Genomic DNA, 18,981 nt, shown 5'->3' on the forward strand with positions numbered 1-18,981 from the left:
TTTTTAATCCTGATAGATTCTGGAGGTATTCTCGCCGAAAGTCGTGTTGATTTGGTCAGGATTTTACTTGAATGCCGTACCAAGATCTTTTCAAGCGATAACTTACTTTATTTATTGCTGTGCTTCGAGTAAATATTACATACCTTTTTTCGGCATCTTACCCAAGTAGCAGAGGTTGCAACAACTCGCAACAAAATCGCTTGATTCTTGCAACTAATAGATTGATGTGCAGATTGCCCACTCTCCCCCCCGAAGGAGCTATCATTGTCGGAACTAGTTGCAATTAAGTTGAAATATGTTTCAACTTCAAAGTATTGCTGGTTGCCTATCTTTAGATTTTAAACAACTTTGGTGTCGCAATTTTGCAATCTCAGCAGGTCGCAAGTTTGTCTTCCGATCAGATCGTCGAAAATCAGCACTTATCGACCGAAAGTTGACCGAAAGTTGCAATTATGTTGCACAAATACCAACATTGTTTCAACTTGTTGCAACTTTTACATTGAAAAATGCTACTTGAGTATTGGTTAACTTTTTTCAGCATTGATTTGCTATTATTACTTGACGTAAACAGTAAAGTTTTGTCAATAATAATCTCGTATGGAGAGCTGAACTCCTCTTCGGTGACTACTATAAGAGACTACCTATTACTATGTTGTAGACAAATCCCGTAATTTCGACACATCGCGATCTGTCTAGACAAATCGCGATTTGTCCAGTCATATCGCGATGTGTCTAGCGCCGTTTAGACAAATCCAGAATTTGAAAAATAAATCGGGATTTGTCCAGACACATCGCGAAGTGGTCGGACACTTTGCGATCTGTCTTCCGACTCTTTGGACAGATCGGTAAAAGTGGATGCTAGTAATGTAATTGGTGTGATCCTAAGTGTCAACGATGGTTTCTACAAAATTGGTACAAAGCAAGGCCAAAGCGTTCTCCCGTAACCAAAAATTCTAGTGTAAAGAATCGTTTCTGACATCCGAGGACGTTCCAAAGGGCAAAGACATAAGCATCCGCAGTGTCAGCCTTCAAACATCTCTGACCGGAGGGCAAAGATTCTTTCATTGTCAGTGCAAAACTAAGTGCGAGACAAACCGATGCAAGTGCAAGAAAGCAAATGTGTTGTGCAACTCTAAGTGCCATGGTGCGATGACTTGCACTAACAAATAACGTGAGACCCTAGTTTTTCTAATTTTTTTAAATAAAATGTTTAAATTTTTAAAATAATTTTTTATTCGACAATGACTATTTTTAAAATAATTTTTAAGCAGTTTCAAAAGTGTAAAATAAGAAACACATTGGATCAGCACATCTTTTAGGTAAGAGATAAGTGTTTAACTCCTTCTTTAATTTTTCTTTCGATCATATTTTATATCATTATATTTCCGTATTTCTTTCGATAATACTTTTAACGATTTGTCCAAAGAGTCGGAAGACAGATCGCGAAGTGTCCGACCACTTCGCGATGTGTCTGGACAAATCCCGATTTACTTTTCAAATTCTGGATTTGTCTAAACGGTGCTAGACACATCGCGATATGACTGGACAAATCGCGATTTGTCTAGACAGACCGCGATGTGTCCAAATTACGGGATTTGTCTACAACAACTATACTTCGGAGAATATATATTCTCCTGCTATAAAATCATCATACCTACTACGAAATGGAAGTACCTATCTTACTTTTACAACAACATTTTAACGGCGTAAGTCGCAATCACATATCTCGTTTGCGGTGTTTGAAAATCTCCGTCTCTATTTTATTTTTTTAAGGAACAAATTGAATATCATTCCTTGAAGTTTCTGCAGAATTTTCTTTGCACAGAAAAGGAAAATCTTGGCAGTTTTAAAAAATTGCTGTTGAGTAGTTTTCCGTTTAAATAATAAAGTATAACAGGAATTCTGCGACGTCGCAAACCGAGTTTTGTGATTGCCAAATTACACGGTCGATTTGCTCAGTGAGCGCTTGCTCCCAGTTAAAATTTTAAGTTTTTCCTCAGTCTTGCTTGCATTCTTCAACATTCACTCCAAAATGCGGATAACAAAGCAAGTAAAGAATGCGATGGATCATTGTCGTGGTTGTTTGTGCTGCAAAATTTTAGTGTAAATTTGATTCCTTTCTTATCTAACTCAATTTACACCGATATGCCTGCCTTATATGATGGGTTTGGCAGCTAAATAAGGGACCCAACAGTTGACATTTTGTAAATTTGAGTTTTCTTTACAGAGATTTCTGTCAAACAAAACGAATTTTCGATCTTTTAAACGCCGGGGACCACTAAGATTACTCCTGAAATCGACTCTAAAGCGTCAAAATAGGGGGATCCGACCTTTTAAACGCCTCAAATCGACAAATTTCACCTGAGTTATCGCAGTTGAAAACAGGTCGTAAATCATCAGTCTGTCTCTCTCTACGGCCGTTTAGCTGTTAACAGACAAGAATCATCTTGAACAATCTTGAATTTTTACATTTTTCTCGTTGAAACTCATGATATTCCCTCTTACCCATGTAGCATTTTTCAATGTAAAAGTTGCGAAAAGTTTAAACAATGTTGGTATTTGTGCAACATAGTTGCAACTTTCGGTCCTTTTTTGGTCGATGCTTAAGTGCTGATTTTCAGCGACCTGATCGGAAAACAAAGTTGCGACCTGCTGAGATTGCAAAATTGCGGCACCAAAGTTGTTTAAAATCTAAAGATAGGTCACCAGCAACACTTTGAAGTTGAAACATATTTCAACTTGATTCAAATTGCAACTAGTTCCAACATTCATAACTCCTTCGGGGGAGAGAGTACGCAATCTGCACATCAATCTATTAGTTCCAAGATTCAAACGATTTTGTTGCAAGTTGTTGCAACCTCTGCTACTTGGGTGACAAATAAAATTTATCAAGAAAAGTTAGTTTCCAATAACACCAAACTATTTCTATGCGCTCATGGATCGACAGAGTCTTAATTAGTGATGTGTATAGCTTCATGGTGAAACGTTACCATTTTACATACAGCATTTTTTCAATCAACGCTCAGTCTATCCTTAATGCGATGATTGTTGTCAATTTTTTCCCCAATACTGCACGACCTTACGCTCATGAACGGAGACAGATAAAGAAAAGTGATGACTTGAGTTTATCTTTCTCTGAATCTCATGGTTTTGCATCCAAATTCATCGGGGGTCGTCTTGTTCCCCAGCCCCAAGTAGCATTTTTCAACGGACAAATCGCGATTTTATCGCCGATAAAGTCGCGATTATCCTCGATTTTATCGGCGATAAAATCGCTAGGATCATCAACATTTGAGCGATTATCCTCGATCTTTTCGCGATTCTATTGCGATTTTATCGGCCCGAAAAAATTGCGATTTTATCGCGATAAGATCGAGGATGATCGCTCAGATGTTGATGATCCTAGCGATTGATAAAATCGCCAAAAAAAGGGGTTAAAGTTATCAGCCGATTGCCGTTAGGTTCAGCCGTCAGGTCCTTTGACGAAGACGAGCGTAAAATCCCCGGAGCCTCCTCGGGGATTCGAACCCCAATCGCTACGGTGGAAGGCCAGCACATTGTCACTATGCTATGACCGCTATATGACTTGCGTGTGCGAATTGAAGCCTCTTATACATGGATCGGCGCTTCGCAACCTCACAACTTATGTCTTTGCGTTGACTGACACCGATTTTTCATTGGATTTTTTTTTTTTTTTTTTTTTTTTTTTTTTAAATTTTCCCTCCTCTGTATTTTATTTCATACCTTGAAATACGGTTGGTAAAATAAGGTTCTATTGGTAATCTCATCATTCTGTCTCTGTAAAATTACCAATAATAGTGAGATGGCAAAGTTACCGATGGACCTTGGGAAAAACGCCAATAGTTTTTATCGACTGTGGTAGAATTACCGAGATAAAATGGTAAAGTTACCGGGGATTGATTACCAATAAAAGTGGTATTCTTACCTGAAAAAATCAGTAAAAATACCGGTTTTCAGGTAAGCTTACCAGTCTGTCTTTGTAACATTATACTAATAATTGATAAAAAAAAAATGAGATGGTTAAGTTACCAACGGATCTCGGTAAAAACGGCGGCGGCGGAATAGAAACATCTTTCATATGCGTCATTCATGCGTTAATGAAAAATTGCAATTTATTGCAATTTTATCTCTATAAAATCGCGTTCGATAATATCGCGATTTTGTTGCAATTTATCGCGATTTTTCTCCCGATAATATTGCAATAAATCGCGACGTCGATAAAATCGCGATACATTCTCCAATTAAATCGCAATTTATCGCGATCACTGCTACTTGGGGCTATGCAGATTTCTTCAGATAGCTCGCTCAGTCTGCCTCCTATGTGAAGTCTAATCATGGTTTATTCATTACCGCAGTAAGATCCTCTTTGCCTCACAATATTTAAAAGTGTATTTTGCAGTTGGAAAATACAGTGTTTTTCTCGCAGCGTCCAAACTACACTTTTCTCAATTGACGGCTAACAAGAGCTTATGATGTGAGCGATTGCACAGCATAATAGATCAGATCACCCAGGACGTCATCATGCTTTTCCAGAACTCTTGTTGTTTATAAGATTAATGGGCTCCATTAATTAATGTGTAACATCTTTGTGGAAAAGTCCTTCGATAGTCCGTCAGAGCATCGGAGGAGGATTCGCATTCGCTTCAAGCCTGGCACTCCATCTGCAAAATCCTATGTCCTCTCGGGACAGTTTCTTTACCAAGTTATTCATTCGCAGAATGTAAAGCAAAGTCTTCTTATATTGTAAGTACATAAAACCAGTTAATAAGTTTCGACACACAAAAATTTCGAGATGAAACACTGCTTTGATTTTATTCCCGGTTGGTATGTTTCGAGTTGAGGGACATTTTTATTGATTGCACACAATGAAGGGTTAATTTTTTTCTTAACGTTTGTTTATCCTAGGTTGTTAACCTATTAAACGACTTGTACAGCACATTTGATCGAGTTATTGGATTTTACGACGTCTACAAGGTAAGTGATCAATAAAATGGAAACAAATTTTGTTATAGCTGTAGAGATTAAGTCGCTAAGTCGAATAGCGGTATCGCCGAGCAGTGGCATGCTCACTCAAAATACACTAAAAACCAGCGTCTTACCAAACCAGAGGACCTACTAAACTTTGACGCCGGATAAGTTCACCTTCCATCCTAGTATAGGCCACACGAGCTGCGGCGTGGTCGAATTCGTGAAAGAAAGACGACGGTCCAATCTTATGGGAAAACTGGGCTCGGTGAAATCGGCTACTTTTTTTATATGTTGTAAGTCTTAACCTACTGATCAAAAGTGTCAATGGTCGTCTCTCCCTATCTCCAAGTTTTACCCCCCCCCCCCCAATTATGTGGGTCAAAGTTGCCAATTCAGCATATAATTGGTAGTTATGACACCGGGATTTATTGGTCGCCTACCTATAAGATTCTTTAATGGTTTTTTATTCTATTCTATCCTCTAAATAGGCTAGGGACCACCCAAGCTAAAAAACTGAACAATTTTGCCTTATGGGAAGGAGGGAGGGGTGTTGTTAACGCCACCCATTTCAGCGGCTACGAATCGCATTAAACTGATTCTTTCGCCGTGTTTTGGAGAATTCTTTATGCAAATGATTGCGACTGCATCTTGAAAGGTCGACCAAGATGCAGCTCAGAATATACCCGGGGGGGGGGGGGGGGGGGGGGATCGAACTCAAGCAGCGAAACTGGCTTGCGCGGGTCGCATCAAACCGATCGTTTCGCCATGTTTTGGAGACTTTTTTTTATCCCAATGAGGCCGACTGCATTTCGAGTCGTTGACTGAGATGGAGTACGGAATATATCCCAAGTAGCAGAGGTTGCAACAACTTGCAACGAAATCGTTTGAATCTTGGAACTAATAGATTGATGTGCAGATTGCCTACTCTCTCCCCCAAAGGAGTTATTAATGTTGGAACTAGTTGCAATTAAGTTGAAATATGTTTCAACTTCAAAGTATTGCTGGTTGCCTATCTTTAGATTTTAAACAACTTTGGTTCAGCAATTTTGCAATATCAGCAGGTTGCAACTTTGTCTTCCGATCACATCGCCGAAAATCGGCACTTATCGACCAAAAGTTGACCGAAAGTTGCAACTTTGTTGCAACAAATACCAACATTGTTTCAACTTTTTGCAATTTTTACATTGAAAAATGTTACTTGGGATTGTAGGAGAAAGGAGTTCTCTCCATCCGAACCCTCCGTCGCAATAGGATCTCTCAGCATAGGTCAGTGTGGCACTCACACTAGTATAGTGGCACTTTTACTGAAGCGAGGTCGATCAAAATGTAATACCATTTATAACGCATTATTCAATTTTCAGCATTTCCTGATGCATCTCAGAATTTTGGTGAGGAGAGGGGTTAGTTCCTTTTGAAAAGAAAAAAAAAGTATTAAAAAGAAGAAATACTTACATGACCATGTTTTTTCTTACATTTTCGAATTTTATAAAAAAAATCTCAGCGAGCTCCCCTCATTCAATGCAATGAGGGGTTCTAGGATTTGATCCATTACTAATGGAGCTCCGGTAGGAAGAATGAAAAACCAGAACCGGTCGAGTACCCTCAGAACCGATTGCACTGCATAGATTGCCTCCCACGGATTGCATTATAAGTACTTGTGTATCGTATACAATCTAATATGGTATCTTCTGTAATAGCATCATTTAGGGTAATTACCTCTTAGAAGCACTCTCCAGAAACGGAGATTAATCGCTACCTAGTTCGTAGATAATATCATTGTTGATTGTAAATTGGTTCAATATCGGCCGATAAACTTTTCTTTATCATTAAAGTCAGATTCATCTAACACTAAGATTCACGTCGGTTTGCTAAGTTTGCGTTACTAGATTACCCTACTATCGCCTCCCTCCACTCCATGCTGTTCAGTTCTGTTTTTTCTTTTCTATATTAGATTTTGTCATCATCCACATATACGGGAAAAGAGAACTTGGTTCCCACAAACAATTAGTTTTTAGTGGAATCAATTTTGTTAGGTTGGGTCGAGAAATTGGCCATCATATCGGCCTCATTGGGATAAAAAAGTCTCCAAAACATGGCGAAATAATTAATCGGTCTAATGTAGAATCCCTTAATACTGAGAGTAAAGACAATAAGAATCCATTTCTGATTGGTTCCCGTATTTTTGGCCTTCACAGTGTCACCAACGGGAATAAAGATTTAAGTTTCACCAATTGCAAAGATAATAAACTGGGATGGACCGGGACATATTGGGGGTACGGCAAAGAACAAATGGAATGAGAGGGGGGGGGGGTAGCAGAGGTATCAGATATTTTAACAAGCTTCCCAAGCCATTAAAAGAACTTTTCATTAAATCAGAAAATTCAAATCTAATCCTAAAATAACATAAAAATTACTTCATAGAAAAACCCTTTTTACGAGTTAAAAGAATATCTCGACGCAATCTCCCCAATCCCTAAATTGCCTGAATGTTAAGTCCCCTAAGTCTTAAGTCTTAGTTCTTCATTTACTGTTTTTTTTTATTGTTTGTTAAAATTTTTGTTACATTTATTTGATGTTAAATTTTGTTCCATTATATTATTTGACGAGTGTTAAGCTCATAAATTTGTATGAATTTCATGAGGCTGTTGCATTAATAAATATATTATTATTAGGTATTATATTATTATTATTATAATATTATTATTATTATTAATTATATTATTATTATTATTATTATTATATATTATTATTATTATTATTATTTTTTTTCATATTCACTGCTGTCACCAGCTTTGCTGGGTTGCTTTAAGCCCTCACACAGGGCAAACAATGCTCCTAGGTAATGAGGGGCTGTTTGTGGTTTGGGTGGCCGGGTGGTGGTTTTTTTCATTCCCCCTTGGGGGGTGGCTCGTCACGGACTAGGATACCTGTTTTAAGGAACCGAGGCAGGGTAGGTGTCTGGAGGACGCCTGCCTAAGGTTTCTTTCCTGAGGTGGTAGGCGGTAGAGGGGTTTTTGGTGTGTGGGAACGTTCAAGGTGTATTCGCGCTGCTCCACCTAGCTTAAGACCTTCCGGAGGATTCTGGCAGTGCCTAACACAGCAGACTTCTGGGCCAATTACTAGCGAATGTTTCCCAGGGATTTCGTTCTTCAGTTTAGTCCAGTCTTTAGAGACTGCGCTCCGGTAGCTCCTATCACAAAGGGTATGACTCGGGTTTTGGTCTTCCACATCCTGCTGATTTCGATCTTCTAGGTCTTTTAGACTTTAGTTTCTTCTCAGCTTCCTTTTTTGTGATGTTCCTGTCTGCTGGGATAGAGACGTCAATCAGCAGACACGTTTGGCCTTTCCTACGTAGGATGATGTCCGGTCTGTTTGCCTCAACAGTTCTATCGGTTTCTGATAGGGAAGTTCCACAGGATCGTTGTCTCTCCATCTCTGGTTGTTGCAGTGTTTTTCGGTTTGTGTTCATACCATTTATCTGCGTCGACTTCGATTCCATATTCTTTGCAGAGGCTGTAGTGAAGTTGGGTGCATACTCTGTCGTGTCTCTCGATATAGTCCTTTTGGGCTAGAATTGGGCAACCTGATGTTATGTGCTCAATGGTTTCTTCGAACTGGTGACAGATTCTGCATTTGCTATTCACATGTTTCTTGTGGATTTTCCTCTCTCGGTACCTTGTGTTTAAGGCTTGATCCTGTGCCGCTACAATTAGGCTCTCTGTTTCTGCTTTTAGTACACCTTTACTGAGCCAGATGGTAGAGAGATTACCCTCGATAGAGTCATTTTCTAGCATCAGTGGATACTGCCCGTGCATGATCTTTCCTTTCCATTTGGTTCTGATGCTTTCTGAGATTTTCTTTTTGATTTTTGCTTCTGCTGTTTATGGGGGCCACTTCAAAGTTTTCTCCGAGCTCGGCTTCAAACTTGTTTGCTTCTTTCGCAATGTGGTCTTTGTCTAGAGCAAGGTTGACGGCATATACGGCTTTGAGAAAAGGGTCTTCGTTTTTTTTTTCCTGGAGGTAGTACTTCGCATTGATGATGGAAGATTTGTATGTTGATTCAATTTGCCTAAGTCCTCGTCCTCCTAGTTTTCTGCTCACGTATAGCCTGTCAACGTCTGCGGATGGGTGGTGCATTTTATGCATTGTCAGACATTTTCTTGTTTTTATGTCTAGCGCTTTTATTTCTTTTATTTTCCAATTCAGAATTGCAAATCCGTACTGTAGAACGGGTACGGCTAGCGCTCCGATTGCAGTTATCTTGTTTTTTGCCGTTAGCTCTGTCTTTAGTACTGCTCTTACTCGACGTATGTATTCTCTCTTTACCTTTTCTTTTATTGTCTTATGTTGATACCTATACTTTCTTCCATTCCGAGGTATTTGTATGTTTCACCTGGGTCTAACTGTCGGATGCTGGTGTCGACGTCTATATCCATGTTTTCTCCGTGGATGTATTTACCTTTCTTGAAGGTTACCTTGGCACACTTATCTAGGCCAAATTTCATACCTATGTCGTCACTGAATTCTTTCACCGTCTCGAGTTGATTTTGCAGTTTCTCGTCGCTGCTGCTGAACAGTTTCAGATCATCCATATACAGGAGGTGCGTCAGTTGTTTATGGCCTGCCTTGATGTTATATCCATTGTTCATGTTGTTTAGTCGTGTAGAGAGGGGTATTAATCCAACGCAGAACAGAAGGGGGGAGAACGCGTCCCCTTGGTAGATTCCTCGTCTTATTTTAATTTCAGAGGTGATAATTGTATCTGTTTTTCCTCTTAGTTGGATGCATGTTGACCAGTGCTCCATCATGTTCTTACAGGCGTTTACTATATTCGGGTGCACTCCCATGAGTTCCAGTGCACGGATGATCCAGCTGTGAGGCATGCTGTCGAAGGCTTTTTGGTAGTCCAGCCATGCGATCGATAGGTTCTTCTTGTTCTTCCTGCAGTCCTCAATGATGGTTTTGGATATTAAGAGTTGGTCAAGGCACCCTTTAGCTCCTTTGCGGCACCCTTTCTGCTCTATAGGGAGTAGTTTGGCACTTTCTAGGTATTTGTACGTTTTTCCGGCCAAGAGTGCCGTGAAGATCTTATACGCTATGTTGAGGCAGGTTATGGGCCTATAGTTTTTGGGATTTGCCGTTTCTCTATTCTTTGCTATCAGATATGTAGTCCCTTTGGCCAGCCATGGTGGGAATTCTTTCCGTTCAGTAATTTATTGTACTCGGCTGTTAGGTACTTATGGATGCTAGGGATTTTTTTGAACCAGAAGCTTTGTATCTTATCTGGGCCGGGTGCTTTCCAGTTTGCAAGGTTTTTTATGGTAGTTATCAGTTCATCATCACCGAGATCTGTCCATTCCATTTTGTTGTTCGTGACCTCTGAGTCTTTGATCCACCCAGCCTCCGAGTTGTGTTGAGTAGGGACTTCGTAGATTCCTTTCCAGAACTCTTCCACCTTTTCTTTCTCTGGGGTTTCACCGATGTCGGAGGAGTCACCTTTGATGTTCCTGTAGAAGCTTTTGCAGTTGGTTTCGAAGCTTCTGTTGTGAGAGAATTGATTTGATCTTTTCTGGTATCTTCTTATTCTTTGGCTAAAGACAGCAATACGTTGCCTCAGTTGCTCCATTACATTGTCTATACTGCTTTCTTCTCCTTCCGCGGTGTTTATCCAGGATTGACTGGACTTTGTGGGTTGTCTGTTGTCCTTTTTCCTTGCTCGTTATTTTGAAGTTAGCTAGTACTGAAAGGTTCCTCCTCAGATCTTGGATTCTGAACTCAATTCTTTTTTGCCATAGGGGCTTACTTTCTTTCTTGTTCATTTTAGTTCCTTTTGGGCCGTTATTATTATTATTTTGTATATTTTTGATATTTTTGCCAGCAACACGGATTTGACGCTAGATGTCCAAAAATTGGTACAAACCTAGCGCATACCTTACTGATTAAGGGAAAATTTTTGTTTTTCTACCAGGTCACTCTCACTTATTCGCTGGTTTATTGCCCAAACTCTCCGCTCGGAAGCTCTAAAAATCGAAATTTCGCCGTTTTTTAACGTATAGTGAACTTTTAGAGCAACCTATAATGGGAGTAAAATCCGAAAATTTGTGGGAAGCAAGTCCATACCATCAGTATGGAAGGGAAAATGTCAGAAAACTCCCAGGTCTTTCATTTTCTGCCAAGCTATGCCCACAATGGTGGAGAACCCGTCAAAAATAGCTCAATTTTGACCGTTTTTTCGCGTTCGGAAATTTATTGGACGCCCTGTAATGACAATGAAGGTCCGAAATTTTGTGGAAAGTAAGTTCATACCGTTTGTATGGAATAAAAGATTTTACTTGGTTTCTACGTCTTATATTCTTCGTCCTGCGATACCCGAAATGGCAGCGAAAACGTCAAAAATAGGTACCTCAAATTGGCCGTTTTTGGAGAATTTTTTTGAACACCTTGTAGTGGCAGTGGAGGTCCGAAAATTTGTACAAAGTAAGTTCATACCCTCCGCAAGGAATAAAAAAATCTACTTGGATCCTATGTCTCCTACATTCCTCGTTGTGCGGTGCCCGCAATCACTTATTCGAAAACGTCAAAAATACCTCAATTCGTCCGTTTCTTCAATGGCGAAATTTATTAGACACCCTGTAATTACTCTGGATGTTCGAAAATTGGGGGAAAGCAAGTCCGTACCACTAGTATGGAAGGGCAAATTTCAGAAGATCCATAGATGTTTGATTGTTTGTCGTACGGTGCCTTCGGATACACAAATAAGTGAAAAATACCTCCATTTTGACCGGTCTTTCGCTATCAAACTTTAATAGACACCCTAAAATGACAGAAGATGTCGAAAACTTTGCTGAAAGTAAGTTCATTCCATCTTCATGCAATACAAAATTCTGCTTCGTTCCTATGTTATGCATTCCTCGTTTTGCGGTTCCCGCAATAAGCGTATCGGAAACGTCAAGTATACCTGAATTCCGCCAAATTTTTGGTGTGAGAATTTTTTTTGGTACCCTGTTATGACATCGGTAACTCTTATAAGTGCAAGCAAATATATGTTGTACTTCACTAAGGAACGGCAATTTTTCTAAGACCCTTACATTTTTTATTGTTGTCGCCAGACGCCCTAAAGTGAGGCGAACACTTCAAAAATACCTAAATTTATCCACTGCTTTCTTTCAACACTAGCGTCTTACATAGCTTCGGACTTCCGCTGTTAGTACAGGGTCAGTGGCGTAACGGGCGCCCCCGCAGACCCTGCTATGCAGGGGGGCCCAGCCCAGGCGCCTAGGGGGCCCTCCCTCGGCCGCCGGGATTTTCTTTCTCTCTCTCTTTTTGATGCTCAAGTTTGGTTTCAAACTTTTGGCCTCTACTTACAGAGATGGGGCTTCGTCCTCTGATTTTTATTGTTAGCTCGGGGTTTTTCATACTTCTTTCGGACTGTTCCTAACTTTTTGTTCGCTGGAGGGTCCCTGCTTTCCAATGTCCACTCAGTGATTACTAGACAATTTTCTCTTTCTTTGTCACTTCTCGTATTTCGGGCTTTGGGAGGGGGGAGGCCCAAGAATCTAATGGCCCCAAGGCCCTTTGATTCTTGGGCCTGGCCCCCCCTAAAGATCCTTGGGTCTGGGCTGGGCCCCCGCCCCACTTTAGATCGTTGATCCTTTAGTGGTCCCATTTAATCGGGTACGGGATCCGGGACGGTGAGAAATGAGTCAAATTCAACCTAAGGATACAACGTAAAAATAGGCTCAATCCTGCAAATACCATACCTAAAGGTAAAAAGATATAAGCTGCTGCCATTTTGATATTTTTGGTGGTTAAGGCTGTTTTTTACAGAAATTTTCGTGCTGCGGGCCCCGACCATAAGAGGAAAGACGGGAAGGAGCGAGGGAGGGAGAAGGGCGGGAGGGGAAGATAATTTTGAAATTTTATCGACTTGGGGGGGGGGGGGCTGGAAAAAATTTTGCGGAGGGGCCCAGCGGAAGTCCGTTACGCCACTGTACAGGGTGTCTGCAAAAGTTATTCGGTAAAAAAACAATTGGCCGAATTCAGGTATATTTGACGTTTCCGATACGCTTATTGCGGGAACCGCACAACGAGGAATGCATAACATAGAAACGAAGCAGAATTTTGTATTGCATGAAGATGGAATGAACTTACTTTCAGCAAAGTTTTCGACATCTTCTGTCATTTTAGGGTGTCTATTAAAGTTTGATAGCGAAAGACCGGTCAAAATGGAGGTATTTTTCACTTATTTGTGTATCCGAAGGCACCGTACGACAAACAATCAAACATCTATGGATCTTCTGAAATTTGCCCTTCCATACTAGTGGTACGGACTTGCTTTCCCCCAATTTTCGAACATCCAGAGTAATTACAGGGTGTCTAATAAATTTCGCCATTGAAGAAACGGACGAATTGAGGTATTTTTGACGTTTTCGAATAAGTGATTGCGGGCACCGCACAACGAGGAATGTAGGAGACATAGGATCCAAGTAGATTTTTTTATTCCTTGCGGAGGGTATGAACTTACTTTGTACAAATTTTCGGACCTCCACTGCCACTACAAGGTGTTCAAAAAAATTCTCCAAAAACGGCCAATTTGAGGTACCTATTTTTGACGTTTTCGCTGCCATTTCGGGTATCGCAGGACGAAGAATATAAGACGTAGAAACCAAGTAAAATCTTTTATTCCATACAAACGGTATGAACTTACTTTCCACAAAATTTCGGACCTTCATTGTCATTACAGGGCGTCCAATAAATTTCCGAACGCGAAAAAACGGTCAAAATTGAGCTATTTTTGACGGGTTCTCCACCATTGTGGGCATAGCTTGGCAGAAAATGAAAGACCTGGGAGTTTTCTGACATTTTTCCTTCCATACTGATGGTATGGACTTGCTTCCCACAAATTTTCGGATTTTTACTCCCATTATAGGTTGCTCTAAAAGTTCACTATACGTTAAAAAACGGCGAAATTTCGATTTTTAGAGCTTCCGAGCGGAGAGTTTGGGCAATAAACGAGCGAATAAGTGAGAGTGACCTGGTAGAAAAACAAAAATTTTCCCTTAATCAGTAAGGTATGCGCTAGGTTTGTACCAATTTTTGGACATCTAGCGTCAAATCCGTGTTGCTGGCAAAAATATCAAAAATATACAAAATAATAATAATAATAATAATACACGGAAAAATCTCGATGTTTAGGCTCTGTGCGCTCCGGGTTAAACATTTTTTATTTCTCAAAATCCTCTTGGCTACCGTTTTTTTTTATCACATAGAAGGAACCATTTAAGACCGTGCAACATTTGGTTTTGTCGATTTAAAAAATAAGTCTCACCCTAGGGTAGGGTGTACCTTATTTTTGAGTTTTGCGAAAATCAAGTTGGTCAACCCCAAAAAAGTTTCTATGTACCTAGTCTCTAAATGAACTCCCTAAAAGGAAAACGTGTTAAAACAATTTTAACTCGTGCCTCAAAGGGCCTAAATCCAAAATTCGAAAATTTTGGCAAGGGACATATCAATTCTGAAGGAAAATCGCAAGAAACGATTTCTAGGGAAGAAATTTCGTCCGTTTTGGCGTATCTTGAAGCGTAAGGTCACAAACGGCCCAATGACGACGTGAGGCTGGGCAAAGGTAAGTTGAGTCCCAAACGATCTTTTGAGGGTAAGTTGAGTCCCGTCAATTAATCACCCATAGGTAAATTGAGTCCCGTCAAGTAATCCCCTATAGGTAAATTGAGTCCCACTGTATTTGCGTTGGTGAACAGTGAATAGTAGTGGAAATAAATAAAAATACGAAGGCATCGTTAACATCTCCGTCACTTAAAGATGACAAGCCGAAGAAATATTTTAAATAATTGCTGAGTTCAGATCGAGAGTCTTTAATACACGGTCGCTAAGCCGCACTTTTGTATGTGGCGCCACCAACTCTGTCCAAGATGAAAGCGACATCCCTTAAGTCTAACATTCGGCCATACTCAACGAGCTGCTTTGTGTATAAGTACCTTCTTCGAAGTCCAAAAAAACTTCTTTCGGTTGGAACTTTAAACCTAAATATTCACAGCGCTTGGCGACAAACCGAAGTGCTGTTGCGTACGTATCAGTTTTTTTTTGTCAGGCAATAACAAGAAAACCAATGGAACAAATCGACCTTTGTAGTAACCATGAATCGTGAATACTTGCAGATAAAATTTAAGCTTTTTACAATCACTTAACTTCACAAATATTTACTTCATTTCTTGCCTCTCACGCATACTCTCCCATCCTCACACATACAGTGATAATGGTACCGGAACTCACTTTACGTACCACCAATTAGGAGTCGGGACTCGATTTACCTTCTCCCCCAATGACCTCAATGCATTGGGACTCAACTTACATTCGTCCGTGAGGCTATGGGCCGCGTCGCGGCGGGACTGCGCATCGCAGCATTGCACCGGCATAGACGAAGGGACGGCGGGGTGGGAGGGGGATATCCGGCAGAAAAGCACCCATATTTTCTATCCATAATGAAAATGTATTATACCTACTTTTTCAATGTAGATAAGGAAATATGAGCCATACAAGGAAGCGATGAAAAGAGTGACAAATAGTTTGTACGATCAGGAGCGTAAGTGAGAAAAATTTGCCTTAACTACAGTACAGCCCTGAAGATCCCCGCCGGGAAATAAAAGCTGCTATTGTCAACATACACTGTTTTAAAATCCCGGCTCGCAATTCACGCTTACTAAGTAGCTATTTTGACCACCTGTTGCTCTGAGTGCATGGATCCGGCGCGAATTTCGCGCTCTGGCCGGACTGAAAATTTGACAGGCAATGGACCACTAGATAAGGTACGAATTTCAGCATTCTGATACATGCTTCTTAACCAAAATTTTACGTAAAACACGATGCACACAACGAAAATTACCGAAATTAACTCCTTCCGAAGATATTTAATGATTCTTGATGCGTGAATTCAAACCACCCGCTCATGAAAACTCAATGCTCTACGTGATTCACATCGCGCGCTAAACGTTATCATGACAGTCTCTGCGATATAAAAATCTGGCAACCTCAATCTTGACGCTTTGGCTCAGTTATAGCAAATTGCTAATAGCTTGAACAACACATGGTGGGAAATGAACATTGCTCGATTGAGAAGCTCGCTGAAACCGTTGTAGTGGGCGATTTGACTCACGTAGAGCTTTGAGTTTCTTGTGAGCGGGCAGTTCAAATTCCTCGTAACCAATGTGTAATAAAAACGTTAATATCTTCGTTAGGAGTTGGTTTCAGTAATTTTCGTTGTGTGAATCGTGTTCTATGTGTAATTCCGGTTAAGAAACATGTATCAGATCGCTTAAATTCGTACCTTGTCTAGTGGTCCATTGTAAAACGGATCTGCCGCAGTATGGACTTGAACCCGGGTCGCGGCGATGGAAGACGTGTGCGTTACCACTTTGCCATTCGACGCTCATATCAGATGTCGCTGAATTCACGCTACTTGAGGGAGCTCAACAAATTCGTCCGTCGTTGGTGACATTTACGCTCTGATTTATTCACTCAGAGTGCGGCGCAAAATTCGCGCCGGATTTTTTTTTCACGCCGACCATTCACTCAGAGTAAATCATCGATTTTTAACAGTGCACCTGTTGATCATCAAGACGGAAAATTCTCACCCACCAGAAGTACCGAAAACCACGATTTACTGATATAATCCCGCGGTCGAAATTCCGCCGCGACAAAATCCCGACTAAAAAAAATCCCGCGGACACAATTCTGCCATAAATGAAGAAGTATCCATAAAAGTGAGGAATTTTACCTTTCATTGTTCCATGTTCCTTGAGCTGACCCTTGGGAGTTTTATGGCGAGAGCATTGGGAAATTGGTTGCGTGACCGAGTGTGATAAAAGAATAGAGCAGTTGTGTTGAGTCCATGTCAAAATGATAAAAAATTACAATTACCTAACAGAATTTAGTTTAGAATTTAGCTTTTTAATTTTTTCATCTTCTAGCTGTAAGTAGGTAGGTATGCGAGCACGACATTCAATATTGACAGTTTTTGACACGACGCATTTCCAAATTTCCACATTTCAGTGGTTGTAACATGACTGGCCAGATAATGTTTACATTCGAAACTACTGGTTTGTCTCCTATTCACCTATTTTCACCATTCTCCGTCGTTGCTAAGCCTCATGCGCATTTCTATAAAAATGCGGGATCTACGCAGGATTTTATCGCGCGGAATTTTCATATACGGAGGGATTTTGTCGCGCGGGATTTTGTCGGCACAATGGAAACCACTGGTATTTGACTAATTAAAAAGATAGTACGATGTTGTCAAATAATAAGCCCTTTACAAGGTCAAATGCGGTTAGCGTAAATTTAATTGGAAAAGTTGAAGACTTTGATGAAAGAAAATTGCCGCAAATTCGGGAAAGTGCTCCAAGTGTTTTCTATCACGTGAAGTGTTCGCACATGAATGTCAATGACAGTGCGTGGAAAACCTCTGATCTGGTAATTCCAATATTGAATGAAAAATGGAGAATACCTGTTATACATAAAGTCCATGTTTTTAAAAAATGTTTACATTTTTATGAGGAGTGGAGGCGTGTACCTATCAAAAAATGGTACTTAGCCGTCGATCACTGGTTCAAGAGAATTTGGCGACTGATTTTACGGCAAAATCGACGTGTTATTCGATATTGCTTTAAGCAAGATTGCAGTACCATAAAATTACTCAGCTTAAAAATGTAATATCAGCCGATCGACAAGAATAGGTGTAACCCGACCTTGAACCCCGCTCTCAGGCGCGGTAAACGAAGCATTTGACCACCCGGCTACTGAGGAAACCACGGAAATGGGCGGCCAATAATGTGTCATATATCGTGGTGGGTGAGGCCAGGCAATCGAGGCAATAACATGTCGATTTTTGCCGTAAAATCTGTTACCAAATTCTCTTGAACCAGCGATCGACGGCTACCATTTTTTAATACGCGCCTCCACCCCTTATAAAAATTCAATTTTTTTTTCAAAACATGGATACTATGTATCATGTATCACAGGGATTCTCCATTTTTCATTCAATATTGGATTTACCAGATCAGAGGTTTTCCACGCACTGTCATTGACATTCATGTGCAAACATTTCATGTGATAGAAAAACACTTATAGCACTTCCCGAATTTGGGGCAATTTTTTTTCATCAAAGTCTTCAACTTTTCTAATTAAATTTACACTAACCGCATTTGATCGCGTAGAGAGCTTACTATTCGACAACATCGTATATATCTTTTTAATCACTCAAATACCAGTGGTTTCCGGTACTTCCGGCGGGTAAAAATTTTCTATCTTGATGATCAACAGGTATGTCGACAATAGCAGCTTTCATGTCCCGGGGATTTTCAGGGCTGTTCTGTAGTTAAGGCAAATTTTCCTCACTTTCGCTCCTAATTATACAAACTATTTGTCACTCTTTTCATCGCTTCCTTGTATGGCTCATATTTCCTTATCTACATTGAAAAAGTAGGTATAATACATTTTCATTATGGATAGAAAATATGGGTGCTTTTCTGCCGGATATCCCCCTCCCAGTTTATCCGTCCCTTCGTCTATGCCGGTGCAATGCTGTGATTGCGCAGCCCCGCCGCGCCGCGGCCCATAACCTCACGTCGTCATTGGGCCGTTTGTGACCTTACGCTTCAAGATACGCCAAAACGGACGAAATTTCTTCCCTTATAGAAATCGTACCTTGCTATTTTCTTTCAGAATTGATATACGAGGGGCGTTCAATAAGTAAGTATCCCCCCCCCCCCCAGTGGCGTGCGGTGGGTTTAGTGACAGGGCAAGCTCTAGCGTTCGCCATCCGGGGGGGGGGGGGGGGGGTCAACGTAGTTTCTTTCCCCTCCTCAGGGAGCCTCACTAGAAAATTGTTAAAATTTTACGGTATTTGCTCTATTATTCGGATGAAATCTGATGGAACGTCTTAAAAAACTGTGGTTTTATTACTTTCTCTCTTACTTA

The 18,981-nt window shown here is 40.5% G+C and overlaps 1 protein-coding gene across 1 annotated transcript in view; it reads left to right on the forward strand.

The window, feature by feature from the left end:
• LOC109038378 (atrial natriuretic peptide receptor 1) overlaps positions 1–18,981 on the forward strand; it is a 405,535-nt gene that overhangs the window by 348,135 nt on the left and 38,419 nt on the right. Inside the window, exon 20 of the mRNA XM_072306602.1 lies at positions 4,927–4,995. Within this exon, the coding sequence (XP_072162703.1) occupies positions 4,927–4,995 (69 nt within the window). The remainder of the gene's footprint in view (positions 1–4,926; positions 4,996–18,981) is intronic.

This window comes from Bemisia tabaci, chromosome 1 (genome assembly GCF_918797505.1).
Source record: "Bemisia tabaci chromosome 1, PGI_BMITA_v3".
In the NCBI taxonomy this organism is placed as follows: Eukaryota; Metazoa; Arthropoda; class Insecta; order Hemiptera; family Aleyrodidae; genus Bemisia; species Bemisia tabaci.